The sequence below is a fragment of the Pseudorasbora parva genome, chromosome 8, assembly GCF_024679245.1.
Source record: "Pseudorasbora parva isolate DD20220531a chromosome 8, ASM2467924v1, whole genome shotgun sequence".
Lineage (NCBI taxonomy): Eukaryota > Metazoa > Chordata > Actinopteri > Cypriniformes > Gobionidae > Pseudorasbora > Pseudorasbora parva.
In genome coordinates, this window is record NC_090179.1 from 13,680,522 (window position 1) to 13,708,243 (window position 27,722).

At 39.0% G+C, this 27,722-nt stretch overlaps 1 protein-coding gene across 2 annotated transcripts in view; it reads right to left on the minus strand.

The window, feature by feature from the left end:
- The window catches only part of zmp:0000001236 (mastermind-like protein 2), a 100,414-nt gene that overhangs the window by 20,723 nt on the left and 51,969 nt on the right, over positions 1-27,722 (minus strand). For both annotated transcript variants that reach the window (XM_067450152.1, XM_067450153.1), the window contains exon 3: positions 4,766-6,022. In XM_067450152.1, the coding sequence (XP_067306253.1) occupies positions 4,766-6,022 (1,257 nt within the window). The remainder of the gene's footprint in view (positions 1-4,765; positions 6,023-27,722) is intronic.

Below are 27,722 nucleotides of genomic sequence, written 5' to 3' on the forward strand. Positions count from 1 at the left end.
CAAACCGCTTTCAATTTTATACATTTTATATATATATATATATATATATATATATATATATATATATATATATATATATATATATATATATATTTCTCATTAGCGCCTGTGCGGATCGGCCGAATGAGCCATCTACATAATGCCTTTTTGACCTTACCAGACGGAAGTAATAGCGGATGGGAACATTAGATGAGACTTGTCGGGATATGAGGTAAAAAAAATAACAAATACTGTTTGGTTTCTCACGAAACCGATCAGTTTGTGTCTTAAGACATCAATGTGTCATCAGGAGCAGCAGGGTTTTTGTGCCTGTTGTCTAAGCATGTTTTTTGTTTTGTTTGTTTTGCTCTCATAGAATAGTTACCCATTCACATGCATTATATGACTGGCACACAGCAACAGTTGGAAGTGAAACATCTTCATTTGTGTTCTACTGAAGAAACAAACACACCTACATGTTGGATGCACTGGGGCTAAGCAGATAAACATCACATTTTTTTTATTTTTGGGTGAACTATCCCTTTAAAATAATTATTTAGATTCTGAAAACTATAAATAGTTTAAAATCACCGAACTGTGTAAAACCCAACATACAAAACAATAAGAATGGAACTGCGTTCGCTCGCAAAACTTTTGCAAAAGCAAATACAAAACCAGTAAAAGAAATAACGGGAGGTGGTAGGAAAAAATATACGTTTTCAAAAATTAGAGAGAAAATGCAAATTTTCTCAGGGGAACACAATACTTTTGCTAAATATACATTTTCCTCCCATCCCATTACCATGTCCCTTAGGAGCATTTAGCATTTATGTATTTCTATTGGTTTGTTTATTGTTATTTTTTGTTCAGACAAGAACCTTGTAACACTTCTTAAAAAAGTAATAAAATGTATTAAAATACTTTTTAAATATATTGATTTTTGTTTTATTTTGTGGTAGTCAAATTTTTTATCCTTGGCAGTTTCAAACTAACTCGTGTGTATGCTTTTTGAGCATTACGTTATTGTTCATCACGTGCTATTGAACAACTGAGAGTTGAGTCCTCTGAGGGGGTGCACAGCACCGCTGCCTGTGTAGAGCGCTTTAATTCAGTCACTTATGAGCTTCCACTATCGTTACTGTATAATGCTACTATTGCTGATATGCAGTCAGTGGTAGGCAGTTCAATAGGTTTTGAAGCACAGCTACAATCTCACATCAGAGCCAGAAATACTTGAATCGCTCCTCCAGATACTGAGTCAGTGTAACAGCACTTTAATCAGAACGTATCAGGCGCTACTTGAAGTTTTTGGGGCATGCAGGTCTCTCAATGTGATATATTACACTGTCTGAGGCTTTTTTCCTCTCTCAGGTAGTGCATGCGGCACATTTTTTTCCTCCACTGGCAATAAAAAGATTTCCACTCGACTCTTACGCCTGTGATAACACAGATACCCTGTTTGTCATACTTACTGTAGGCTGACAACTGATCAGCAGGCTGTGAGAACGAAGAAACAAGAAACAGACCCAACATTCTGGTCTCTTTACATGCAGTTTTTTTGTACTGCACCCAGTGGGAGAAAATTCAGCTTGAACAAAAGTTCTCGAGGGCTCCGGTGGGATCACGGCACCATTTCGGAACCTTTATTTCCATGGCATTACTAATTCAGTTCACTGTGGGAAGACTGTCCATTGCCTATTTTTCTCCCTGTTGGAACAGACATTCTGGCTTCATTTCCACTTGTGCAGCATACTTAACCCCATCAATGCCGTATCATCTTTACAATCACAGCCAATGCTCCAAAATATCAAAACACAATCATGTCATTTTATGAAGTTTAAGCTGAATAATGGACATTTTACATTAATCATGAAGACCATTCAACTCTAGAAAGCAGTGCTGGGTAGCACTTGCACAACAAATAGCAAACAACTTTCCTTTTCCTATTTCTCAGTTGCAAGGTGGCAGTGAAGCTAAATATTTTTGATCATCTGGAGAATTTTTATATCACAGTATATATCGCAGAAAAACAAAACATCACAATGTCAGTTTTTTTTTTGTGTGCAGCCCCAATAAGAGAGTTATTTCTTAGCTTAGTTAGCTACAGTTTTCCAGTAGCTTCCCCAACAACGCCTAATAATGATGGTGGCTGGAGGCATTGTTCTGATATGCAATATACGGTAACAACAGAATACTGAACTGATAAAAAAACAAAAACAGATGTCTATTCTGTAGGTACAGTACACAAGAAAAAAGCTCTTGCAGAGCCTAAACAACTGTCCCCTCAATGGCTGCAAAAAGAGCTGTATGTTCATGTGATTTAACGACTTTGTGTCAAAATCAAGCATGTCTCTCCACGCTCCACTCCCTCCGATGCGCTTTTGGAATTGGGTAAGGATGACTCCTCTTGTGTGGCTCCCGTTATCATTTCCCACAAAAAAAGTTGAGAGATACTGTTTATGTGAAACTGAAAAGGGGGATGTTCTAAAGCTTCCCCAATCATAACAAATCAGTGGTTCAACCTCCGGCACTGGGCTAAGCAGATTACTGTCATTTTCCACAACTTGTCCCTTGCAGCTAACAACCTCCAATTAGCAAATCCCGCTGTGCGCATCTATGCCCTGACGGCAAGTGACTGTGACAGGCGGAGAAATTAGAAGTTTCGCATGTTAATCCACCATGCTCTAGAAAGTCAGGCTACCATCAAACTGCTTTGAGGGGATATACAAATTCAAGGCACCCTACACCCACCTAGACACCAACAACAATCAGGAAAAACAAAATGAGAAACAGGCCTAGAGCAAAGTGCAGAGCTATTGAGTTTAAAGCAGTTGGCAGACTGCTAACGGCTAACACAACAGGCTGACAGATGGAAAGAAAGCAGGGTGTGTGGCTTTGACACTACGACTTTATTCTGTCAAGAACAACCTGCTCTGCACAGTGAAAGTGTTTAAACAGAAAATGCAGCAAAATCAATTATTTGACTTGGCGTATCATACGGTCTAACACAAAGATAGTTGATGTTGCAAGGCGGGTCTCATTTACGAAGGGTATGTTTACACAACACCATTTTCAAATGAAAACTAAAAACTTATATTACATTTTTCTGTGAAGTATGTAGTATTTTCACACAGAGATTGGTAGGCATTAGTAAAATCTGTTGAGTTCAGCAATCTTTATTGCACTGAATGCCAACAGTGACAGTTCAAAAATGGCAAAAGGTATTTCTTGTTTTTTTTTTGTTTTTTTTGCCTCAGGTTTGCATGCCTGTAACTCAAGAAGTGTTAAAGATATATTGCTATCCTTTTAGATTATGGTTTCTAACAAACTGTCATCTGTTGATGTGGCTCCGTGAGTACATTGTTAAATTGTACACATTTGCAGTGGTCAAAAGCCAAATGTGGGTAACTTTACATACAGCTGATACCTTTTTTTTTTTTAAGATGAATATCTGAGGAACAAATCATGTTGAATCAACTCAGTTGCATAGAGCATACCTATCTGAGTGCCATACATTTTATTTTTCTAAAGTTGGCGTGCCTGTTACTCACAATATCTTAATATCCTTCTAGATTCCCATTCATAATAAACTTTTATTTTGGAAACTTAAATTTAAGGCGTTATGTAATTAATAATGTGTTACACTTATATATCGCTTTTCTAGGCATTCAAAATGCTTTACATATTAAAGGGGGAATCTCCTCAACCACCACCTGTGTGCAGCGTCCAGCTAGATGATGAGACGGCAGCCATATTGCATCTGAACGCCCGCCACACACCACACACTACACACCAGCTGATTGGTGGAGAGGAGACCAAGTGATGAAGCCAATCAGGAGAGGGGGATGATTAGGAGGCCGTGATTGACAGGGGCCAATGGGCAAATTTGGCCAGGATGCCAGAGTTACACCCTTACTCTTTTCCCGAAGGACATCCTGGGATTTTTAATGACCACAGAGAGTCGGGACCTCGGTTTAACGTCTCATGACCTTATAGTGTCCCCATCACTATACCGGGGCGTTAGGATCCACACAGACCACAGGGTGAGCACCCCCTGCTGGCCTCACTAACACCTCTACCAGCAGCTACCTAGTTTTCCCTGTTGGTCTCCCATCCAGGTTCTAACCAGGCTCAGCCCTGCTTAGCTTCAGTGGAAGACCAGTCTTGGGCTACAGGGTGATATGGCTGCTATGTAGGTCACTCCCATAAATATTAGGACTCCAATGTGACTCCATGTCCACATTTTTTTATTTCAATGGTCAAAGATTTCAACTCCAAGCTTGGAATTTTGGCACAAACCCAAAGTACTCCCTCCATATCCCTGGCTGGATAGGACCCAACTGAGAGTGAAGAGACGAAGAGACGGAGGGATGCAGAGAACGATTGAGGAACATAGGTGAGTTGGCTATGTTGGCCTTCTCTCATGCTGATTGGATAGATAATATGAGCATGTTCCACCAGAACTTTGTTAACAAAACATATTTCTTTCAGTGCATTTAAGACTATAAAGCTAATTTGAAAGAGCTGTCTTCCACTCACGTTACAGTCAATAACCGTCCTGATGAGAGAGCAAACATAAGGTGCTCAGAAAAAGAGTCAGATGGAATGAAGAGTGAGCGTAATCCAGTGAAAGGCAATAAAGAGTGCATTGCATGGCTTTGTAATAAATGCATTAATAAAATGAGAGAATCTTTACACCAGGGTTTTACACAAGATATCAGTGGGAACATATCATACTGTCAAACATGCAACAGTCATTAAAAGGACCATAAACACAGTCGCTTACCTGTCTCTGCTGTGCCATTTTGAAACTGATTCCAGCACCATGCTGACTGAGTGTAGGCCTTTGAATTAAAGGCTTAGTTTGTAAGCAGGGAGATGGCTGCATGGGCAGCTGGCAGTTCTGGAAGTGCATGCCCTGGCCTGCTGTAGACGGCTGCTGTTGTATGGTTGTTTTGTTAGGTGGAACAGCCATGATGGGCATTTGTTGGCCAGTCGTGGAAGATGGTGCTTTAGGGCTGAAATGCAGCAGGGGCTTACTGCCGAGAACCTTTGTGTCGATATGATGGGAAGAGTTGAATCCATTGGGCTTGAGAAAGCAGTTGGACATGCCTTTTGCCTGACCAGCACTTTGAGTGTTATGTCTCTGCTGTGAAAGGGAAGCATTACCGGGAAGGGTCTCCTGATTGAAAGAGCCAGGAGCTTGGTGACCACCTAATGCGGAAGACCAGTTTCTAACCCCTCCTGCTTGACTCTGCTGGTGGTTGTGAAGCATAGGGTTGGGCTGCTGTTGGTTAGCAGCCATTTGCTTCAACTGCTCAGCATGTGACATCTCAGGCCATGCTGGAAGACCTCTAGAGGCATTACCAGTAGGTACCTGTCCATGGTGCCCTGAAGTGATGGTTGAGGTGGATAAAGTCGCATTGGCCATGGAGAACGAAGGTCCAGCCGAGGCTGGTCTTAGTTGTGGAGAGCCTCCAGATGACTGGCAAAAATCTGGTGAGTACTCTGTCTTGATTGGCTTATCCAGGTGAATACATGGAGGAGCCGCACCAGCTGAATTAGGTCGGCCCAGATCCAGACCAAAGTCATCATCTTGCTTTAGCATCTTCTCCAGCTCTAGATCGTTGAGTGATGGCACGGTCTTGGTGAGCTCATCGAACAAGTCCTGGAGCTCTGGGTCAATCTGTCCACTTACTTCATCTTTGAAGTCAAACGTCAATGTGGCATGATCTGTGGACTGGCCACAGGTCTGAACTTCAATCGGTTCCTTCTTCATATCCCTTAGAGTTATGTTGAATAAATCACTGCCAACTCCATGAGGCATCAAGAAGGTGTCCTTTCTTCGAAGGATGTTACCCTGGGCGGCATCCCCAACCAATCTTTGAGTCTGCCCTGAAGCCAAAGCACAGGAACCAGGTCGAAAAGAGCTGGGCTCCATTCGAAGACGCTTGAAGTCGGATCCTGACGCTCCACAGGAGAGGCCATTCTGCTTGGGTGTATATCCAGGAGACTGCGCTTCAATCTTTCTCCTAAGTCCTTGCTGAAAAAAAAAGAAAGGAAAAAGAATTGAAATTCAATAAGACTTTATATTAAGCTCAGTATGTTCACAAATCACAAATCAGGTGCCAACAGATTATATTGCTCTACAAATTTAATGAAAAGACATCTTCAAAAGCCTTACTCTAGCTTTCTACAGCCAAAATGAACTCATTTTCTGCTCAACTGGGAGACAAGGGCACATAATGTAACAAGACCATCTCTATCTAATTAATGAACTCTTATTAAACACTCTTTGATGGTTCAAACCAATTACAACTATGACAGGAGTTCTAAATATTAGTGTATGAAAAATGTGTTCTCTGGGAGAATTATCTCAATGAAAATTGCTAAGAGTTTTGTAATTTACAGCCGAGACTCCTTAGCCTTTTTCAGTTGCCCATTTTTCATTTCAAAAGAGACGTATTAGATTTAATATAGAAAGTTTATGTTTTCCCACTGGGTCCTAATAGAGTAATGTCTACAGATATAGGTTAGACTCCTTCTTACTAAGAAAGTATGTGCTAGACATAGAATTTGGGTCTCAATTACATGAGTGTTTTGTACTTATGTGCACAAAGAAAGATTTCACAGTGGTATATGCGCATACATTTATTCTTACCCTTGTTCGAACGTGAATTAAACTAGATTCATGTTAAATTAGGGAGCTCATGCCCACAGTTAGTAATTAGCATAATGCATGCACAAACCATCTTCTGTACAGCGATTCATCACTCTCTGCAAATGTATTTCCCTCTAAAGATATGCTCTTGCCCTCAGAGCATGCATAGCAAGATATTTATGTTAAGCCACTCTCAAACCCAACTGAAACACAAAAAACACCTTTTATAGAGGCCTAGACTACGTGATCAGCTATATTTTTATGCAGCGCCTGTCCCAGCTATAATATAGCTGTATTTTTTTCATGACTCTGAAAACACATTTTTTCTTAACACATTACGTCTCTAATGCCATCACAAGTGATTTTTGCATTTGCATGTGGGTTGGTTCAAAACCTTAACCTAATTTTACACTTGGTTTATTTGCAAACGTATTGATAAATCAATTTCTGTGTGAAAATGTTCACACACACACACAGGGTTTACACAAATATGTGTACGCACACTACTACAGTTAATGAGACCCAATCTTAATCATATCATTAATATCCCTGGATAAGATGTGAGTATCTCTGCTAATCCATACGTTTTACTAGCAGCAGGTCTGTGCTCCCTAACAAAAAAATATATTCCAAAAACTATTGTCTCAAAACCTAGTATTAGCTGTGAGGATAAATTTAGCCATTAGATAGATGACGTTAGACAAAAGAAGGCTTTATCTGTGTCCCTCATTTGCATGAATTACATTTCCCACTGTTAGCTTGCTGTAAAGATAGCAGCATTTTCCTTGTGTGAAATGGTTCCCTTTGTTCCTCAAGTCTTAATTTATGTAAATAAGGCTTGAACAATGAATCATAAGTGCTGTTTAAGTAGCCATATAAAGACATGTGGTAAAAGGAGGGATACATTACTAAATAAAATGTATTGTCAGGTAAAATTTTACTTTTTAACTAAATGAACTGTCTGTATTGCTGATGTAGTCAGGTTTAATCTAAGACTACAATATATTAAACCAACAACGTATTTCAGATCAGGTAGAAATTGCTCCTACATCTGCACAATTTTAATTTTTATGATGGAGAATGATGAATATAATTTAACAGACAGAATAATCATGAGGTAGCTGCTGACCGAAACCGCCCTAACCAACATTATTTCCAGCCAGCCGCAATATTGCCAGCACATGGATATGTAAAGTTATTTAAACACCATCTGACATTATTGCCTACAGAGAGAGAGAGAGAGAGAGAGAGAGAGAGAGAGAGAGAGAGAGAGAGAGAGAGAGAGAGAGAGAGAGAGAGAGAGAGAGAGAGAGAGAGAGAGACCCAACATCATTATCAGTGCAAGGACGGGTGACTGTGGTGCAGTTTTTGCTGTAGCGGCAAATTGGAGGCATTTCCATTTACTGGAAATATTACTGGGCTGGGATGTTTTATGCCTTCAGGACTGGGAGTGATCACAATTCTCCACACCTCACCCCCATCTCTGTCTCTCAATAGCCAGTATGATATTTAAATTAGCTATAAATGGCATGCTGGCATATCAGTATCAAATTATATTTCCACTGTCTGACTCATCCAGGTTACTGACATGCATTGTGTTTGTTCAAACAAGATCATTGGGATGAAGCAAGATTTGAATTAGGCCGGACATCAGGGTGTGTGAGTGTGTATGTCAATGCTTGGGTGTTGCAACGTGGTTAGGTTTTTGTTGTGTTGTTTTCTGAAACTGTAGTAACATGGTCACACCCCCTTCGTTTGAACCACATGAATTCAAATATAGGTTTGTCAATGTCATGCACGGGAGAGTAATACCTTCTGCAACTTCATTGATTAAAGTTTAAAATTCAGATTATTTGTTCATTTACACAGACCAACAAAAAGCCATTCTTTTTAAAATCATGATTACATGCATGTCATTGGCATACACTTTACTCCAGTATACATGAGGTTAATTTAGTCAGCAGTTTTCTTGAACATGGCTCAAGCCTCTTGAAATGCCGCAATAACAAACATGGTTTCTAAACAAGACCACTATTTTTGTTCCTTGTCGTTTTTCTTCATTTGATGTTAGATTCACTGCGGGTTCCCTCTTATCTCAAACTCCAGGGCTCTCTTATGAATTTACTCACATCTTCAAAAACAACATTGATTGTTGCCATGCTAAATATACACCGATCAGGCATAACATTATGACAGGGGAAGCGAATAACACTGATTATCTCTTCATCACGGCACCTGTTGGTGGGTGGGATATATTAGGCAGCAAGTGAACATTTTGTCCTCAAAGTTGATGCGTTAGAAGCAGAAAAAATGGCCCGAGTTTGACATGGATCAAATTGTGATGGCTAGACAACTGGGTCAGAGCACCTCCAAAACTGCAGCACTTGTGGGGTGTTCCCGGTCTGCAGTGGTCAGTATCTGTCAAAAGTGCTCCAAGGAAGGAACAGTGGAGAACCCAGAGAGAGGGTCATGGGCGGCGAAGGCTCATTAATGCACATGAGGAGTGAAGGCTGGCCTGTGTGGTTCGATCAAACAGACGAGCTACTCAAGAAGTTAATGCTGGTTCTGGTAGAAAGGTGTCAGAATACACAGTGCATCACAGTTTGTTGTGTATGGGGCTGAATAGCCGCAGACCAGTCAGGGTGCCCATGCTGACCCCTGTCCACCGCCGAAAGCAGCAACAGTGCTCTGGACCACAGAGCAATGGAAGAAGGTGGCCTGGTCTGATGAATCACATTTTCTTTTACATCACGTAGATGGCTGGGTGCGTGTGTGTCGCTTCCATGGGGAACCCATGGCACCAGGATGCACTATAAGAAGAAGGCAAGCTGGCGGAGAGAGTGTGATGCTTTGGGCAATGTTCTGCTGCTAGGAAACCTTGAGTCCTAACATCCATGTGGATGATATTTTGACACGTGCCACCTACCTAAGCATTGTAGGTATTAGGTTACATATACCTATATTTACATATTATTTACATATACCTATAGTTAGAAACTTTGATTTGAAGCAAAAAAGACAAAGGACTGTGTACTTAACGGCTTTAGTGAGGGGAAGAACTACAATTCCATGAAGCATTTTGAACAGCATAAAATGGTGGAGAAATATGAAACTACTATTTAAAAATGTTAAACAATATATTTTAAGCTTACATTTTCAGAGCGTTGCAAACATTTAGATAGAGGCACCTATTAAAAAAATTAGTGAAATGAGTTTATTGGCCCCTAAAAATCCACTTCAGATTTGTCCACTTGTTTTATTATCCGACAAGCAAAGCAATAGTTCAATTGTCTGCACTGTCTGATGTATCATTCATCATTCACACAGTGCCAGATAGATTACATGCAAATGTAATACTTAACCATAAGTAGTGGTGCTTGCTAAATTGATACAACACAGAACAGCACTTTACGATCAGCTAGGATTTTATGCTACATCAGTGAATCTTTCTATGCTTTTACAAACTCTTTGTCACTTCCCTCAACATTATTTATATTAGTTGATGAAACAGAATTGCAACACTCCAGAATCTTTCTTCATGTCCCTACTTGGTGTAAACAGTAGATTATTTCCTAAGACGACATTTCACAAAGGAAGACTGTTTTACAATTATAAATAAAATCCCATTGTAGAATATTCTCTATATCTTTTTCACATAGATAAGTGTCTCTCAATTCCCAAATCATTGGCCAGTGAAGAACTGTGTCCCAAATTGAGAGAAGATATATGTGTGTCACTAACTTTTACAGTCCCTCACCAGATTAAACAAGACATTTCTATAAAATATTCACATGGTGACACAGATATAACTGCCACTAACCAGATGTAGCATATTAAGGCAAAGAGGAACCTGACGTTTTTTTGTCTGTATGCCAACCACACATGAAACGTCTGATAATTCTGTGTTCATTTTGGCGGTAGGGTTGCGAAGAAACAGTGCCCTCTATTCATTGGAAATCCTCCTGACAGAGCTACAAGTGACCTGAAAATAGATTTTCTGATTAAGCTTTAATGAGCTCAGAAGCTCTGGATCACTTTGAAAGTGACTCCTGGAAGGAGGAGAAGAAACGTCTCTCAGCACAAACCGTGCAAAGGCTCAGAGGTATCACACGTGTGACATTGCTCTTGCTGAAAACGAACACAACGGCAGATTAATACTGTAAAGTAACACTGCTCCACTGACGCACTCTAGGCCGTGTGCTGCGCTCATGTTAGACAAAGATCTTCTAGCTTAAGAACAATAGAAATTAGTGACTATAAACCGCTAGAAAATGAGCTGTTGGTTTAAGGCTGAAGTGTTAACGCTTTTCAATGTTAGAAATCTTTCTTATTTCTGCTTGAGAGTTTTGATGCAATTACGCTTGCAATAGAGCTACATGATTCTGGATAAATTGAAAATCACAATTGTTTGGGGTGGGGGTTAGTTATCTATACACTCTAAAAAATGCTGGGTTAAAAACAACCCAAGTTGGGTTGAAAATGCACCGACCCAACAATTGGGTTGTTTTAACCCAATGGTTGAGTTGTTCTTACCCAGCAATTGGGTTGTCTTAAGCAACATTTAACCCAACCACTGGGTTAAAACAACTCAACCACTGGGTTAAAACAACTCAACCACTGGGTTAAAACAACTCAACCATTGGGTTAAAACAACTCAATTGTTGGGTTAGTGCATTTTCAACCCAACTTGGGTTGTTTTTAACCCAGCATTTTTTAGAGTGTACATAATTTGAAATAATAATTTCTTTTTTTTTTAATTCAATGACTCACTCACAAACACTTGTTTCATAGTCTCACGTAGCCAGACCTTCAGACTGATGGCAGAAAGTGCCGTCTCTTTTTGCAGCTTAATTGACCAAGCACCGCCCAAAGGACGTTTGACTGACATGTGACACAACCAATCACAGTTTGTTTTGTTCTGACTCTTGTTTAGGGGGTCTGAAAATGTAACGGCAATAACAGACCGGTGTGCATTAATGATTCATTCAAGAACGTTAACTGCAACAAAGAAAATACTTTTAAAACTCAGCGTTTAGATGATCCTGGTAAGCGTTCAGTGTAAACACGACGGCCATCTTCGTCCATGAGAGAGCTTGGCATCACAGCATTTGTTTCCAGGTGTGATTACGTTAAATAGACACAGGCAATGTCTTTCTCTGTTTCTAAACATTGTGACTGATGCACTGTGCATGTGCTGAAGTTTTGTTCGGAGAATATATGTAATGCAAATATAAACAGTTATTTAAGCCTTTAAACGGTTAAGGGTATATAAACAGTACTTCAGGAGTCTAGGTGGTGATGTTTAAGTCATACAACCACGGTGCGTTTTGTGTATAGCTTTTATAGTTTTACAGCATTTGCATTTAGGCTTCGAAATGTATAAAAGTTTAGTGTTCAGTTATGCAAAATATGTAAGAATCATAAACTTTTGTTGGCCACTGAGCTTATTCTCTAGACTGGGTAAACCCAGCCTGATCTGCCGGCGATTTGATTTTGCCTTGGAACTCTGAAAAACTGTACATTCATTTCTACAGCTTCTATAACCAATCGCAGACTAGCTTATCCACCTGGCATGATATTGGCTGGTTTAACACGATGACCGATAGAGAAGCGATGGGCCTGTTGATCACGCCTCTTGTGGAGAAATTTCTTAAAGGACTATCCAATTGCGTACAGAGTCATTTGAATAATGCTCGTTGATGACGCCTCTTGTGCACACTCTCCAGACCAATTTTGGTCAATTTTGGCTTGGTCTGGTGATAGCCAGACAACTTATTCTCTCCAATTATCCAAAAGCCAATAGAAAAATCCTATTGGGTTTTTGTTGAAGAAACCAGAGTGATGCGAACTAAAAAAATACATCATTACTGCAGCATTTTATTCTAAGACCGACTGTGAATTTCTTCAGAAAGTATAAAAATCGAGGTTATGTTTACAATTCCATTTCATGCCACTGTTGGCACACACAAAAAATACATATCGCACCTTTAAAAACACAAATTCACAGTGTTAAAATAAAACATATTACCCAGAATCCTCTTTAGTAATAGCAACCAGATTATGTCACTGTAATGTAGGCTTTCTACAGTATATGCTTACAAACTGGAATCTTAAAAAGCTGCCACACAACGTGCACCATGTGCATGTCTGCTGATAAAGTGTTTGTAATCCAGCGTGACCATTAATTAAAACGTTTTATGACAGCTTGTCAGAGGTTTTGCCCTCTTGCCACTGTCCTCTCTGTAAAACGCAGCGGTAATGGCTTGCTTTAGGATTGAGATTTAAGCAAAGCATCAAGTGTTGACCCAAACAGTACCAAAATGATTTTAACATAAATGTAATCAAAAATGTGAATATTTCCATGAATTGGATAGGCCAACCAATGTGTCAAATTATGAAAATGACATTGAGACTTGAACAGGAAAAATACTATTTTGGTGTCTTGCTCTAACTATGCATGTTAGCTCCATTGAGCTTAGCATTCAGCATTGTTTTACCCTTCTGTCCATGGCCGGATCAGACAACTTTTTTGGTCATGACCAAGCGGCAACCTCACGTGATCTCTCTTGAAGCCAAAACGGAGGTAATGTAAACTGCAATTCCTCGACTGTCCACACAGGCTCCAGAAGGGAGCAGAATCTTATTGAGCCCCATGTTAAAATTCTCAACTTTACAGCAGAAAAAACATGTTTACAGCCTGGTACAAATTGTGGACAAAATATCAATATAATACGAGAATCGATACGCTGGCTCCAAATATCGATAAGGTGCTTCAAAATAGATTTACCTGCTCTCATCGTTGCTACATATCATGGCTTCAAGGTGGCGTTCAACAAATGGGGAAACGTGAACATCAGTTAACTAGCCTAGGTTTTTAAAGGGATGGCGGACAGCAGTGTAAGTAAAGTAATAGATGCCCTAGCCACGTTTAAGTCCAAAGTCTGGATCCACTTTGGCTTTTATACCGTTGATGGGACAAAAAAAAAAAATCGACAAAGAGTATGCAAGAACTGCCTGGTAAAGGTAAAGTACATGGGTAATACCACAAACATTGTCTACAATGTATTGATTATCGCATAATTGCGGTATTGTGATATTATCGGTACCGTGAGCCATGAATCGTGTATCGTATCGTATCATACCGTACCCTGTCATTCTCATCCCTAATGAACAGTATAAAAACCATTATGTCTATGGAGAGTCCTCGCAAAGATAGTAAACCAGACATGTATGAGTGTGTGTGGTCCAAGCAACATGTGTTGCCAGCAAAAGGAGTGTAATTGATAGAGCGCTCAGGGCAATGAGTGCGAGAGGATGTGACAGTCATCGTCCTGGAAGCAGCTGTCAGACCTGTGGCACATCCTACAGGCCCGGGTCTTCATGTATTTGTCTCTGTGTCTGCCTGCATGTGTAGACATCAAAGTGTACTTAAAAGCGTGATTGACTGCACTGCATTACACTGAGGCTCAGTATTGGGAATACAGAATGTGTTTACTCTTTTAAAATAATGATATTACATCATTCATTTTAATGGAAAGCAAAATGTTATTTTTTTATGTGTACTTTTTCTCAACAAAAAAAAGAAAGAAAAAAGATTTGACTTAAAAACAGAAAGCAACCACATATCAACGCTCTAGTAACAAAAGCCTCAATCCATTTTCCAAACTGCTTGTTCAATGTAGGGTTGTGGAGAGGCTAAATCACCCTAGCAACGCATTATAACACTCAGAACCCCTTAGCAACAAAAATTCTCTAGCAACTAAGGCGATATTGGAAAAAAACTGACCGATATTTAGTTTTTCTGCTGTATATTACGATATCAAACTTTTCTCTAGATGATTTGAATAGCTCTACTTGGAAAGAATGAATCAGTTTAGAATGATTGATGTGATTTTATAGGGGACTGAATCTGCATAGAAATAATAAACAAGCATTAGACAAATAAAATAGAACAAAGGTACAAAAAGAAATATACAGTGTTTTATGTTTTTCAAGTACAGAAATTGAATAATCAAAATTTAAAAAAAAAACTGCGCAGTCTTCACTGTATAAATTAAATATAACAAGTTTTTGTTAAAGCAACAAAAGTGATTTTCTCATTGTATTTTGCTGTTTTATTAACATAAATGTCGCAGACAGTAGCAGGAATATTAGGCTGCTGTTACTTTAAGAGCTAATGCACGGATCCAATACAATGATATGCATCCATTATACACAAACCATATGTGACTGTTTACGAAGACAAATGCTGAGACTGGTATTTTAACATTATTGTGTGTGTGTGTGTGTGTGTGTCTGTTCAAGCACAAATAAAGACGGAAGAGAGCAGAATTTTGTGTTGGCATGCGTCTGCGCCGCTCTATTGGCGTGCATAGAAAACTCTGTGCGAGTTCCGAAATTAGTTATTTTGCGCCTTGTTGTACTTGAATTGCTTTAAAAAAAAAACATTTGACTTTAAATACATTTTTAATGTCTGAGTCACTTGAAAGTGAGTACACTTATTTTAATTTGTTGATTTGCATACTAAAAACGCATGAAAATGATTATAATTTTAACTGTTGACTGTTATTTGATATAACATTCAATGTTTATTTTAAATGTACTAAATTGCAACATCATCATTACAAATGTTTAATTAAAAGTACAAACTCAATTCCAAAAAAGTTGGGACACTGTACAAATTGTGAATAAAATAGAATGCAATAATTTTCAAATCTCAAACTTATATTTTATTCACAATAGAACATAGATAACATATCAAATGTTAAAAGTGAGACATTTTGAAATGTCATGGCAAATATTGGCTCATTTTGGATTTGAGGAGAGTTACATATTCCAAAAAAAGTTGGCACAGGTAGATATACAAGGCCAGAAAATGTAAATGTACATATAAGGAACAGCTGGAAGATCAATTTGCAGCTTATTAGGTCAATTGGCAACATGATTGGGTATAAAAAGAGCCTCTCAGAATTCAAGATGGGCAGAGGATCACAAATTCCACTAATACTGTGGTGAAAAATAGTGGAGCAATATCAGAAAGAAGCTTTTTAGAGAAAAATTGAGTTTGAATTTAACCATTCTGGATGCCCGCGATCTTCAGGGGCCTTAGACGGCACTGCATCACATACAGGAATGCTATTGTAATGGAAATCACAACATGGGCTCAGGAATACTTCCAGAAAACATTGTCGGTGAACACAATCCACCGTGCCATTCACCGTTGCTGGCTAAAAATCTATAGGTCAAGAAAGACCTTCTCTGGACCAAGGCTCATTTAAAATGGGCCTAAAGAGGACAAGGACAGCCCAAGTTGTTATCAGCACTCAGTTCAGAATCCTGCATCTCTGATGGTATGGGGTTGCATGAGTGTGTGTAGCATGGACAGCTGACACGTATGGAAAGGCACCGTCAATGCTGAAAGGTATATCCAAGCTCTAGGACAACATATGCTTCCATCCAGACGTCATCTCACTCAAGCAAGACCTTGCATTTTCCAACATGACAATGCCAGACCACATACTGCATCAATTACAACATCATGGCTGCGTAGGAGGAGGATCCGGGCACTGAAATGGCCAGCCTGCAGTCCAGATCTTTCTCCATTAGAAAACATTTGGAGCATCATAAAGAGCAAGATGCAACCAAGAAGACCTAAGACAGTTGAGCAACTAGAAGCCTGTATTAGACAAGAATGGGACAACATTCATATTCTTAAACTTGAGCAACTTGTCTCCTCAGTCCCCAGACGTTTGCAGACTGTTGGAAAAAGAAGAGGGGATACCACACAGGGGTAAACATGGCCTTCTCCCAAGTTTTTTGAGATGTGTTGATGCCATGAAATTTAAAACCAACTTATTTTTGCCTTAAAATGATCAATTTTCTCAGTTTAAACATTTGATATGTCATCTATGTTGTATTCTGGATAAAATATTGAAATTTGAAACTTCCACATCATTGCGTTCTGTTTTTATTCCCAATTACACGGTCCCAGCTTTTTTGGAATCGGGTTTGTATATTTTAAGATGTTTCAACAGAAATTACATTAATTCTTGTCAGTACAGCCATTTTTCAAAGTCAACAGAAGTAATTGTAAAATTAAATATTATGATGAACTTGAGAGTGCTTTTTGACCCACTTGAGTAGGACAACTAATTGGATTTAATATAAATTTAACTTATGACACATTTTAATTTAATTGTAAATAACAAGCAGTTCATTCAGTTACATTACATTTAGTTTACACTCAAGTATATTCTTTTAAAGTATATTATTTCTGTAATAAGTACAATTTTATAGAGTATTTCATTTTTATAAGGGACATTTACACATTTACTTACAGTAGTGACCTAGAAAAAGTGCAGAATATGAAACATTTCTTCGTTTTACAAAAAAAGGTCGATCCAGATTTCACTGTGGTATAATATTCTATATCACGGTATATCAGAAACTACTGGACCTTTGACTGTCTATTTAAAGAGAATCTTGCATTTGACAAACAGACTCAATATCTTTGTGTGTAAGAGTGTCTGTGCTCTTTAATCTATTCTACAGGCCCTTCAGGCATATTGTAATGCACTCCTGAGAATATGAAACCCTCTCAAATCCAACCTGGCAAAAAACATGCCCAAAATAAAAAAAATAAACACCGCTATTGTGTTCCCAGGGAGACATAATATTTATACGGTTACAAGGGATGCAGAGTGCCGAGAGGTGGAATTTCAATCGGAGAGAAGCGAGAAATTACAGCCTTGAAACCAGTGTTTCATAGTCCCAACTCCCTGCTACCTGTGCATGAGAACTAATTACACTCAGCCTTTGAGTGGAGAAAGCACGAGAGGCAGAGAGCACTTATCACAGAACGATAAACACAATAAAAGCTATTGGACTAGCAGCTTTTGTCTCTGCGTGTGCTGATTTAATGATTCCCACTAATCGCTCCCAACACATAATGACTCAAGCACAGTGACATTCAGATGCTGGATGATTACGGCCAAACAAATCATAACTGTTGATTATTCATTCTGATTCATTATTCATCACTAGCTGTTTAGTTTTAGATGTTGTCCCCCCCCCAAATTCTTTTCAGTCATTCATTTGAAGAAAAAAAAAGTTTTATGTTTGATATTTTTGAGCAGGCATTCGAAAATAGCATTGTTTCAACTGGAGCGCGAGACATAGTGAGACTGGTAGCATCACATTTTAGGTTTCTACAGTTTAAAGTGGGCAGCATGTCAAAACAATGGAGCTGTACACACCACAAGCGCTTTCAGTGGTATAACCTCTAATATTTTGGTCTAAAGCCAAACACACTTCATTCAAGCCCTTTCCGCTCAGTTGCTTCTCTCTTCCGCAAGCATTGTGCAGTGTTGTCCCACATTGGCTGCACAAGCTCTGATGAGGACAAAGGTGTTTCACGATTGGCCGGAAGACACCGATCACGTGTGTTTCGTGTTTTTTGAGACATTCAGCTCAGCTGATGCTCACAAATATGTGTTATTATATATTTTCAAAACTCCCGTAATAATCAAAAGATCTCTTATTTACATTGTGTTTGCACTGTTAGTTATGATGAAAGCATTCGTTAGTGTGCAGAGATGGCGAGATCACTGCATTCATGCGCTCAACATGTGTCTGTGATCGGCAACAAGGCTCATCACTGCAACCTTTCATCCCACAATCTAAATATAATGGCAGAGACATAAATATAATACTATAATCAACACTTTTCATGATTAGTAAACCTTGACAGCTGTAAGAGTAAAAATGTGCTAAAGTTCCGCATGTAATACTTAGCTATTTCATATGCAGAGATGTAAGCCAATCACAGCAGTGGGCGTTTACACTGAAGTCTCACAGCGGCCAATTACAGCAGTGGGCGTTTACACTAAAGTCTCACAGCGGCCAATCACAGCAGTGGGCGTTTACACTGAAGTCTCACAGCGGCCAATCACAGCAGTGGGCGTTTACACTGAAGTCTCACAGTAGCCAATCATAGCAGTGGGCGTTTACACTGAAGTCTCACAGCGGCCAATCACAGCAGTGGGCGTTTACACTGAAGTCTCACAGCAGCCAATCACAGCAGTGGGCATTTGCACTGAAGTCTCACAGCAGCCAATCACAGCAGTGGGCGTTTAGACGGAAATTTCACAGCAGCCAATCACAGCAGTGGGCGTTTACACTGAAGTCACAGCAGCCAATCACGGCAGTGGGCGTTTACACTGAAGTCTCACAGCAGCCAATCACAGCAGTGGGAGTTTACGCTGAAGTCACAGCAGCCAATCACGGCAGTGGGCGTTTACACTGAAGTCTCACAGCAGCCAATCACAGCAGTGGGCGTTTACACTGAAGTCTCACAGCAGCCAATCACAGCAGTGGGCGTTTAGACGGAAATTTCACAGCAGCCAATCACAGCAGTGGGCGTATACACTGAAGTCACATTAGCCAATCACGGCAGTGGGCGTTTACACTGAAGTCACATTAGCCAATCACGGCAGTGGGCGTTTACACTGAAGTCACATTAGCCAATCACGGCAGTGGCCGTTTACACTGAAGTCTAATTAGCCAATCACGGCAGTGGGCGTATACACTGAAGTCACATTAGCCAATCACGGCAGTGGGCGTTTACACTGAAGTCACATTAGCCAATCACGGCAGTGGGCGTTTACACTGAAGTCACATTAGCCAATCACGGCAGTGGCCGTTTACACTGAAGTCTAATTAGCCAATCACGGCAGTGGGCGTATACACTGAAGTCACATTAGCCAATCACGGCAGTGGGCGTTAACACTGAAGTCACATTAGCCAATCACAGCAGTGGGCGTTTACACTGAAGTCTCACAGCGGCCAATCACGGCAGTTGGCGTTATACAATGTAGTCTTACAACAGCCAATCAAAGCAGACATGCCCCTTCAAATCAAAGGCTAAAACCAGGAAAAATGTCTTTTATTTAAAAATTATGACAAATTTTTATTGAAGTAAAAATCATACTAACATTATAAATGCATCACAGAAAACATAAAACAATGCAGTTCATGGCCCTTTAAGTAGCAGCCTACATAAAGTACTGAATTTCTGAAGTTTCTTTTGCTTCATGAAAACATCATCAAACGCTTCAGTATTTGACAAATAATCCATCTAATTCACTTCATCTGTCATAGATTATATAAACACCTCACGAAAGTGTCCGACTTCACATCTCCCTTTTCAACTTCTCCTCGCCTGCAACTGGCAGATTTTGTCCACCGGTGGAAGTCACTCAAACGCACCTTTAATATCATGTCACCAGACATGCATGCATTGATTTATAAAACTACAGTCAGGTGTCATACATTTCATAACTTTTTTTTTTTATTCTGCTCCTATTCCTTATCAGTGTCATTAATGCCACAGCAAACAAATTAAGAAGAAAGAATTAGGGAAGTCCACAAATAAACAGGAAAATGGTTATCATGAAAGCCAGAAAAACTGGAGTAATCAGATGGACGGGTGTTCAGCCTGCTTTCTCACAGATTAACGCCTCTGACAATCCACCGGATCAGAATAAAGCACTTTATACAGTATACAGCGTCCAATGGGTTATGCTTTTGGTTCATATGTGATCAGAAGTCTGTTTTACGTCCTGTTATAACCATTTCTTTCTGATATGCATATGTCTGACATTCAAATATGAAGCAAGTAAGAACCATTGATGCCAAACTCTGCCAAGTTTTAAAAACGTACATGGATGAATAGAATTATGGCACATTTTTCTTTTTTTTATTAAAAATATAATAATATTTCAGTGAATAACAGCTTCAATTTCTGATCTGTTCTGATTTCGAATATAGTTGTATGAATTTTTTTGTGGAACCTTTAATTGTGTTTTTATGTCATGGCTTTACTTTTATGACATTGTCTCTGCAACAGAGAAAGATATGTTTGATAACTAGCTTATTGGAAGAAAAAAAAACTCATTTCACAGGGAATGTGGATGAAAACGGAGGGAGGAGAACAGAATATTTATTTGCAGTCTTTGTTGTTATTAAGGTCTGTATTCTGTTTGAGTTGCCATGGTGGAAATTACTTGCGGAGCTCACTGTTCTTGCCATAATTTTATGGCTCTGACAGATTTTCTTGAACCAAACATGTCCTCCAAACTATGTTGAAACATCATCAATCATTACTATCCTACGTGTAACCTGTAGAAAACAAATATCAAAAATGAGATTTATTTAATATCACGCATATTTCTCAGTCAGCAATAAAATTATAGTAAATGGAGCGTCTGCTGTTTCTCAGATGTTTCTCTTGAGAAAAAAGGTCTCTGTAATAGTAGTTTCAGGAGAGATCTGCAGTCAAAAGTCAAAGAGTTCAATAAGAACTCAAAGATTTCAACTTCTGACTTCATTTGACATGGCAAAAACACAGGTGTTTCAATGTGTGAAAGTAAAGAATTATTTTAAACATATGTGTGTATTGTAACTTCTTCTTTTGAGGAGTGAACCCAAGTGTGAACATCCATAAAAGTTTGTAATATTGACCGCTAGCGAAATGGATGAATGAAATGGATGCTGTTGTCCAATTTAAAAAATGCTGGACCCTGCACGGGTTGCCAGATTGAGACCACACAATCGGAAGTAGCACATTGACAATATGTGTTTAAATATGCCTCTGGTCATAGAGCTTTGTAGATGGATGCTGAGGCTTTTTATGTCAGGTACAATCTGCGATCGCTGACCTAGTTCGTTTGCTTGCTTTCATGGCTGCAATACACTGTTTTTTGGTATGTGAACTTAGCATGTTTCCTTAATATCAGCAATTAGTTATGGTATTTGTATGTTTTAGTGCAGCCTAAAAAATTACATACAGCACCTTTAAAAGTAACTACTTCTATTTAATTAAAAAGGATACAAAAAACACACAAAAAAAACGATTTACTTCCATATTATGTGACCATTAACTGGCAGAGAACCGTGAACATGCAAATGTGTCATCATTTTTTTCAAATTTAAGAACTTAAAATAATGAGTGGTTTATGTTTACTTGTCAGCAAAAGACTTTTGATGGTATTTGTGAAAACTATAGATTATACTTCTGCAACGTCAGATCAACAGAGGGCTTATTGTAGAACAGAACAGTTATTGCAAGCGTAGATTTAGCACTAAAAAGTTGTATTTTACCATCTCTTCTCTTTGAACAGCATTGTGAGAAAGCTGTTGCCATAGTGTTTTTACCATACTGCTTCAGGCAGAACTGACGTTTGGCCGTTTCTTTCAGTTTTTCCTAAAACACTGTGTTCTTGGTCATGCAGTTTTAAATGTTGACTACAAACACAGAGGTTTTTCAGTTTTTCTGTCACAGCATTCTCTCTATATTTACCATTTTTGCAGCCTTTAGTCACTGCTTACAACGCGCTGGATCCTTCACTGGAAACTGAAAGTAACTCACTCCTGCTAAACGTTTACTCTTTGAATTCTTGCTCCCGGGAACAATACAAGTCAACTCCACTGTAACTGATAGTTTACTAAGGAGTATTTCCTACTAAAGCAAGGCGGTATTTGACTCTGTTAAGCGTATTCATTGCAGACTGTTAGAAGTGGCCTTGGATGGCAAAATAACTAGTGCATCATGGCTGTTAAAGTTTCCGGTAACACTTATAAGGTTGTATTAAGTAAGGGATAATGTACACCCAGCCGGTTGTTACCGCAGAATAAACCCCGACAGAGTGATCAGGTCTTGCATCACTCTGAAGGGGTTTATTCTGCGATAACAATCAGCGGGGTGTACATTATCCCGCTTATTACACGGCTACTAGTCTCAAATAAATAATTATTAGACACAAAATATTGTCTTGAGATTAAATCTTTTATTAGCTCTTACGCAAAGCTTCCGCGAACAAAAACAGTTCCAACCTGCTTTAAGCCTTTATCTATTGCTGAAGATTTGCCATATGCCCTTGCTAAATGTTGAAAATGAATGCTGAAAGGGTTAGTTCACCCAAAAATGAAACAAAGTCTATGATTTACTCACCCTCAAGTTATCGTAGGTGTACATGACATTCTTCTTTCAGACAAATACAATCGAAGTTATATTTAAAAAGTCCAGGCTAACGTTAATCCAAGCAGTAGGCTAGTTGTAGTTGTGTTTGAAGTCCATAAAAAATGCATCTGTCCATCAAGTAACGTGCTCCACACGACTCCGATGGGTTAATAGAGCCTTCTGATTCGAATCGATGCGTTTGTGTAAGAAAAATATCCATATTTAAAACATCATAAAGGAAACCTGCCTTGAAGTCTTCCATTGTAACCCACGGCTGTTTAAGCCACAAGATGGCGCCAGCGTTAAGCACAGAAGTAGTACCGGTCAAGTAGTACCCGTATAAGCGGGTGTTATCTGGAAATAACATACCGCTGGAATGTGCGATTGACCAATCAGAATCAAGTATTTCACAGAGCCGTGTAATAACATTAGTTAATGCATTAGTTAACAGGAACTAAAAAAAAAACAACTTGTAGCTTTACTGTTATTTAATAAGGTTATCTTACTATACATATTTACATTAGTATATGTAGCAGTTGACATAAACTAAGTATGAACATTCCTAACTCACCATCTCAGTCTAAAGGTAAAAATGCTTTTGTGTTAACATTATTAAACAAAGCATGTATTAATGCCCTTCTTATCAAGTGTACAGTAGCTCGCCATTAACTGATGTGTTGACCTTTATAGGTTCATTACAAAACAATAAATAATAACAAATGCTTTGTTAATGGTAAGTCATGTTAATAAAGAGTCTACAAATGTAGTAACACATACGTTAATGATGAAATAGTGTACACTTCACAATAAGGTTCTCAAAATGTAAGTAATGATAGTGAAGTGCATATAAACATAAATTATTTACCAACAGCTCAAATCAATGCCTTATTTTTAGATCATTTTGATAAAGTACATGACAGCATTTTTACCTTTAGAGTGAGATGGTAAGTTAGAAATGTTCATCCTTAGTGTGTGTCAACTGCTATGTAAACTAATATAAATGTACAGTAAGATAAACTCACAAAAACAGTAAAGCTACAGGCATTGTTCATGGTTAGTTCATGGTAACTAATTGCGCTGTTGATGTGTGACTTCAGATGAATGCTAAACCGAGGTGTTGTTCATGGTTAGTTCATGTTAACTAATGCTTCAACTAATTGCACTGTTAATGTGAATAGATGCATTATTATACACTCACCTAAAGGATGATTAGGAACACCATACTAATACTGTGTTTGACCCCCTTTCGCCTTCAGAACTGCTTTAATTCTACATGGCATTGATTCGACAAGGTGCTGAAAGCATTCTTTAGAAATGTTGGCCCATATTGATAGGAGAGCATCTTGCAGTTGATGGAGATTTGTGGGATGCACATCCAGGGCACGAAGCTCCCGTTCCACCACATCCCAAAGATGCTCTATTGGGTTGAGATCTGGTGACTGCGGGGGCCATTTTAGGACAGTGAACTCATTGTCATGTTCAAGAAACCAATTTGAACTCATTTGAGCTTTGTGACATGGTGCATTATCCTGCTGGAAGTAGCCATCAGATGATGGGTATATGGTGGTCATAAAGGGATGGACATGGTCAGAAACAATGCTCAGGTAGGCCGTGGCATTTAAATGATACCCAATTGGCACTAAGGGGCAGGGGCGTGGGACTGGGGGGATAAAGGGCACTGAGTAACTAGGGCCCGAGGCAGGGAAGTCCGTTTTCTATACATACACATACATGGTACGGGGGCCCAGCAAGATGGTTTGTACCCAGGGCCCAAAATTTGGTGCTACGCCACTGCTAAGGGGCCTAAAGTGTGGCAAGAAAACATCCCCCACACCATTACACCACCACCACCTGCCTGCACAGTGGTAACAAGACATGATGGATCCATGTTCTCATTCTGTTTACGCCAAAATCTGACCTTACCATCTGAATGTCTCAACAGAAATCGAGACTCATCAGACCAGGCAACATTTTTCCAGTCTTTCCAATTTTGGTGAACTCATGCAAATTGTAGCCTTTTTTTCCTATTTGTAGTGGAGATGAGTGGTACCCTGTGGGGTCTTCTGCTGTTGTAGCCCATCCGCCTCAAGGTTGTGCATGTTGTGGCTTCACAAATGCTTCACCTATTTGGCAAACGGGAAGACAACAGCCTTTTTTTTCTCTAGTCAAGTAATAAACTTTTATAAAAAAAAATAATAATAAAAAAAACACCTTTCTACTGCATTGGAAGCCCAATTTTATTAAAAGCTTATTTTGCCAGTGATGACGTGCCACTTTAAGCCATTATTCATTGATAATCATTCCTCCATTGAGCTGCAACCACAGCATTGGGATGTCTGAGAACAAATCATTCAGACCGCATTGCTGCACCGATTTACTGATTGATAATTGAAAAGAACCACTATGAAGGGTGTCCAGTCCTTTTAGTTGTTCTGTGTCTCACAAACATCTTAGCTTTAGAAGACTTGGGACACAGCAGACAAAAATGTAATAATACTTTTTAATGGTGTTTTGATGTCATACAATGCTTCTCAAGTTGCTTTTTATTTGAATTACATGGGAAAAAAGAGCATGGAAACAGTAAAACTGTTTTTTGAATGTGTCAAAAAAACAGTCTTCTCAATTTGAGTTCCATGGGGGAAAAAAGAACACCAGTGAGGGTGAGTAAAAGATGACAGAATTTTTAATTTTGACTGAATGATTCCTTTTCAAGCATGTCTGATACTCGACTTGGTGGGTGTCTACATATGTGTGCATGTGATTACCAGTCTGTGATAAACCGATGTGATGTATGTATGTGTGCATACTAAATAAGAGAGATGCCTGCAGCGGCGCACAAACAGAGCAGAACGCTCTCTCTCAGAGATCTAGGCAGTTCCCTGGAGAGAAAAAAGGGAGGAAAAGAATAGAAAGATCAGCAGCATATGAAAAAGGGAGAGAAGGAGAGAGAGGAGAGGCAGGCAGCTCCATCACAGAAACATCTGAGGGAAAACGGGAGTGCGAGAGACAGGAAGAGAGGGACGATCATGTGCCTCTTTGAAGAAGTCAAGCATCCATTATGTTTACTATGGGCCGCGTGTTATTAAACAGTAACTCACAGCACCTCATTTCCCGTCTGTCTACGGCTGTGCTGAATCGCACGCGGCGGCCCACTTCACCAAACCCTCTGCGGAAAGAACCCTGAGATTCAGAGCCTAGCTGACCCCGTTCACAAACCGACAAAGCAATATGTTTGTCCTCAGCACCTTTTTTTTCTGTACCAGACAGACCAATAGTGTAGAAAACAAAGAAAAAGAAGAGATGACTTGTGAAATAATTTCCAGAGATCTCATTGGGGGTTCTCAGAGCAGGTCTGATCTGGGAACAGGGCTATTTTCTGCAATGATTTAAGAAAAAGTTGCATTTTTGCTTTGTTTATTCAATGTTTGTATTTTGTGGCAGTTTTAGTTTTTAACTCTTGTGAAAAATAAGTACTTTTAAAAAGAGTACTTATTACAGACATTAAATATATTAAAATAATATAAGTAACTACTAACATTACTAATTACTAAAATGTATATTAAATGCAATTAGTTGAACTTTAACATGCTTTTTTGCCCACTTAAGTACATCTTTAAGTGTAATTTCATTCTTTTAACCCTTAAATGCATGAATGTTTCTCCAATCATTATTACATATTCGGGTCTTTAGTGACCCAGCTCTATCTAACACAGATGGGTCTCTACCTGTCGTGATGATATAATATTAAAGTAACAATTACAGAAGAATAAAATAAAGCATATTTTAAAAGCTTTTGGAGTTTGTCAGGGTTCAGTTTGAGCAGATGTTTTATACTATCATCACTGCCCTCGCCAAAGCCAATTTCACAGTATATTTATTACTGCCTCATTTTCTCAAAACTATCATTCTCTTCCCTGTTTGTTTTCAATCCTCAAATAAAGATTCAAACGGTGAATTTGAATACAGTGAACAGTGAATCGATTCATGATTCGGATCGCCAGTGTCACATGATTTCAGCAGTTTGGCGACATGCGATCCGAATCATGAATCAATGCGCTGATCAATGCCTTTGAATCTTTATTTGAGAATTGAAAACAAACGCGGAAGAGAAGACAAAGGCGAATAAAGTCGTATTTTTGTGTGATTTTTGGACCAAAATGTATTTTCGATGCATCAAGAGATTCTAATGAACTAACTGATGTCACATATGGACTACTTTGATGATGTTTTTATTCCCTTTCTGGACATGGACAGTATAGTGTGCCTACACTTGCATATGCTCTCGGACTAAATATAAAATATCTTAAACTGTGTTTCGAAGATGAACAGAGGTTTTATCCTTAGGTACCTTTAATCCGTATCCTTAGGTGCCTTAGGTATCAGATGTTTTTTAAAGTAAGCTATTTTGTTGATTTTACTTGGTTTGAATTTTTGTTGAGTTGCACTGGGTAGCTCAACCCTCAGTTAATTTTTCTCTCTTGAGGTCACTTTGTTTTTTACTTGTTGGAAACTTATCTTGCATGAAATTATGAAACTATAATAATTCATTAGAGCACGCCAGGTTGAGATTTGAGCAAGCAGCAAAAGTAAATTTGCAAAGTAAAATTGTGTACAAAAGGTAGTGGGGCAAATTAAGGGTGACCTCAGATGCTCTCTGAGAGCCACCAAGAGAAGGACACAAATATTAACATGTCAAGACCCCACAGCAAGACAATGTCATGGCACTAGCCTCCCAAAAACCACACACACACACACACAGTAGTCACTAAGGAGTCCATCAAACTCGGCATGACAGGCCGTCACATTCAATGACCATATCTATACTGCTTTTTTAAAGCATGCCCCGGATATGACACTGTTGTCACCCTCAATCTTTACGTCACCTTCAACTCTAAGGACAGTCAATGAAAAATCCCCCCAGCACTGAAAAACACATCCAAGCATCAGGTCACCAATATTACTTGATGTAACACGTTCAAAACAGCAATTACTTAAACCATTTATGCTAAAACATAGGTACAACATACACGATAAAAAATAAATAAATAAATAAATAAATATATA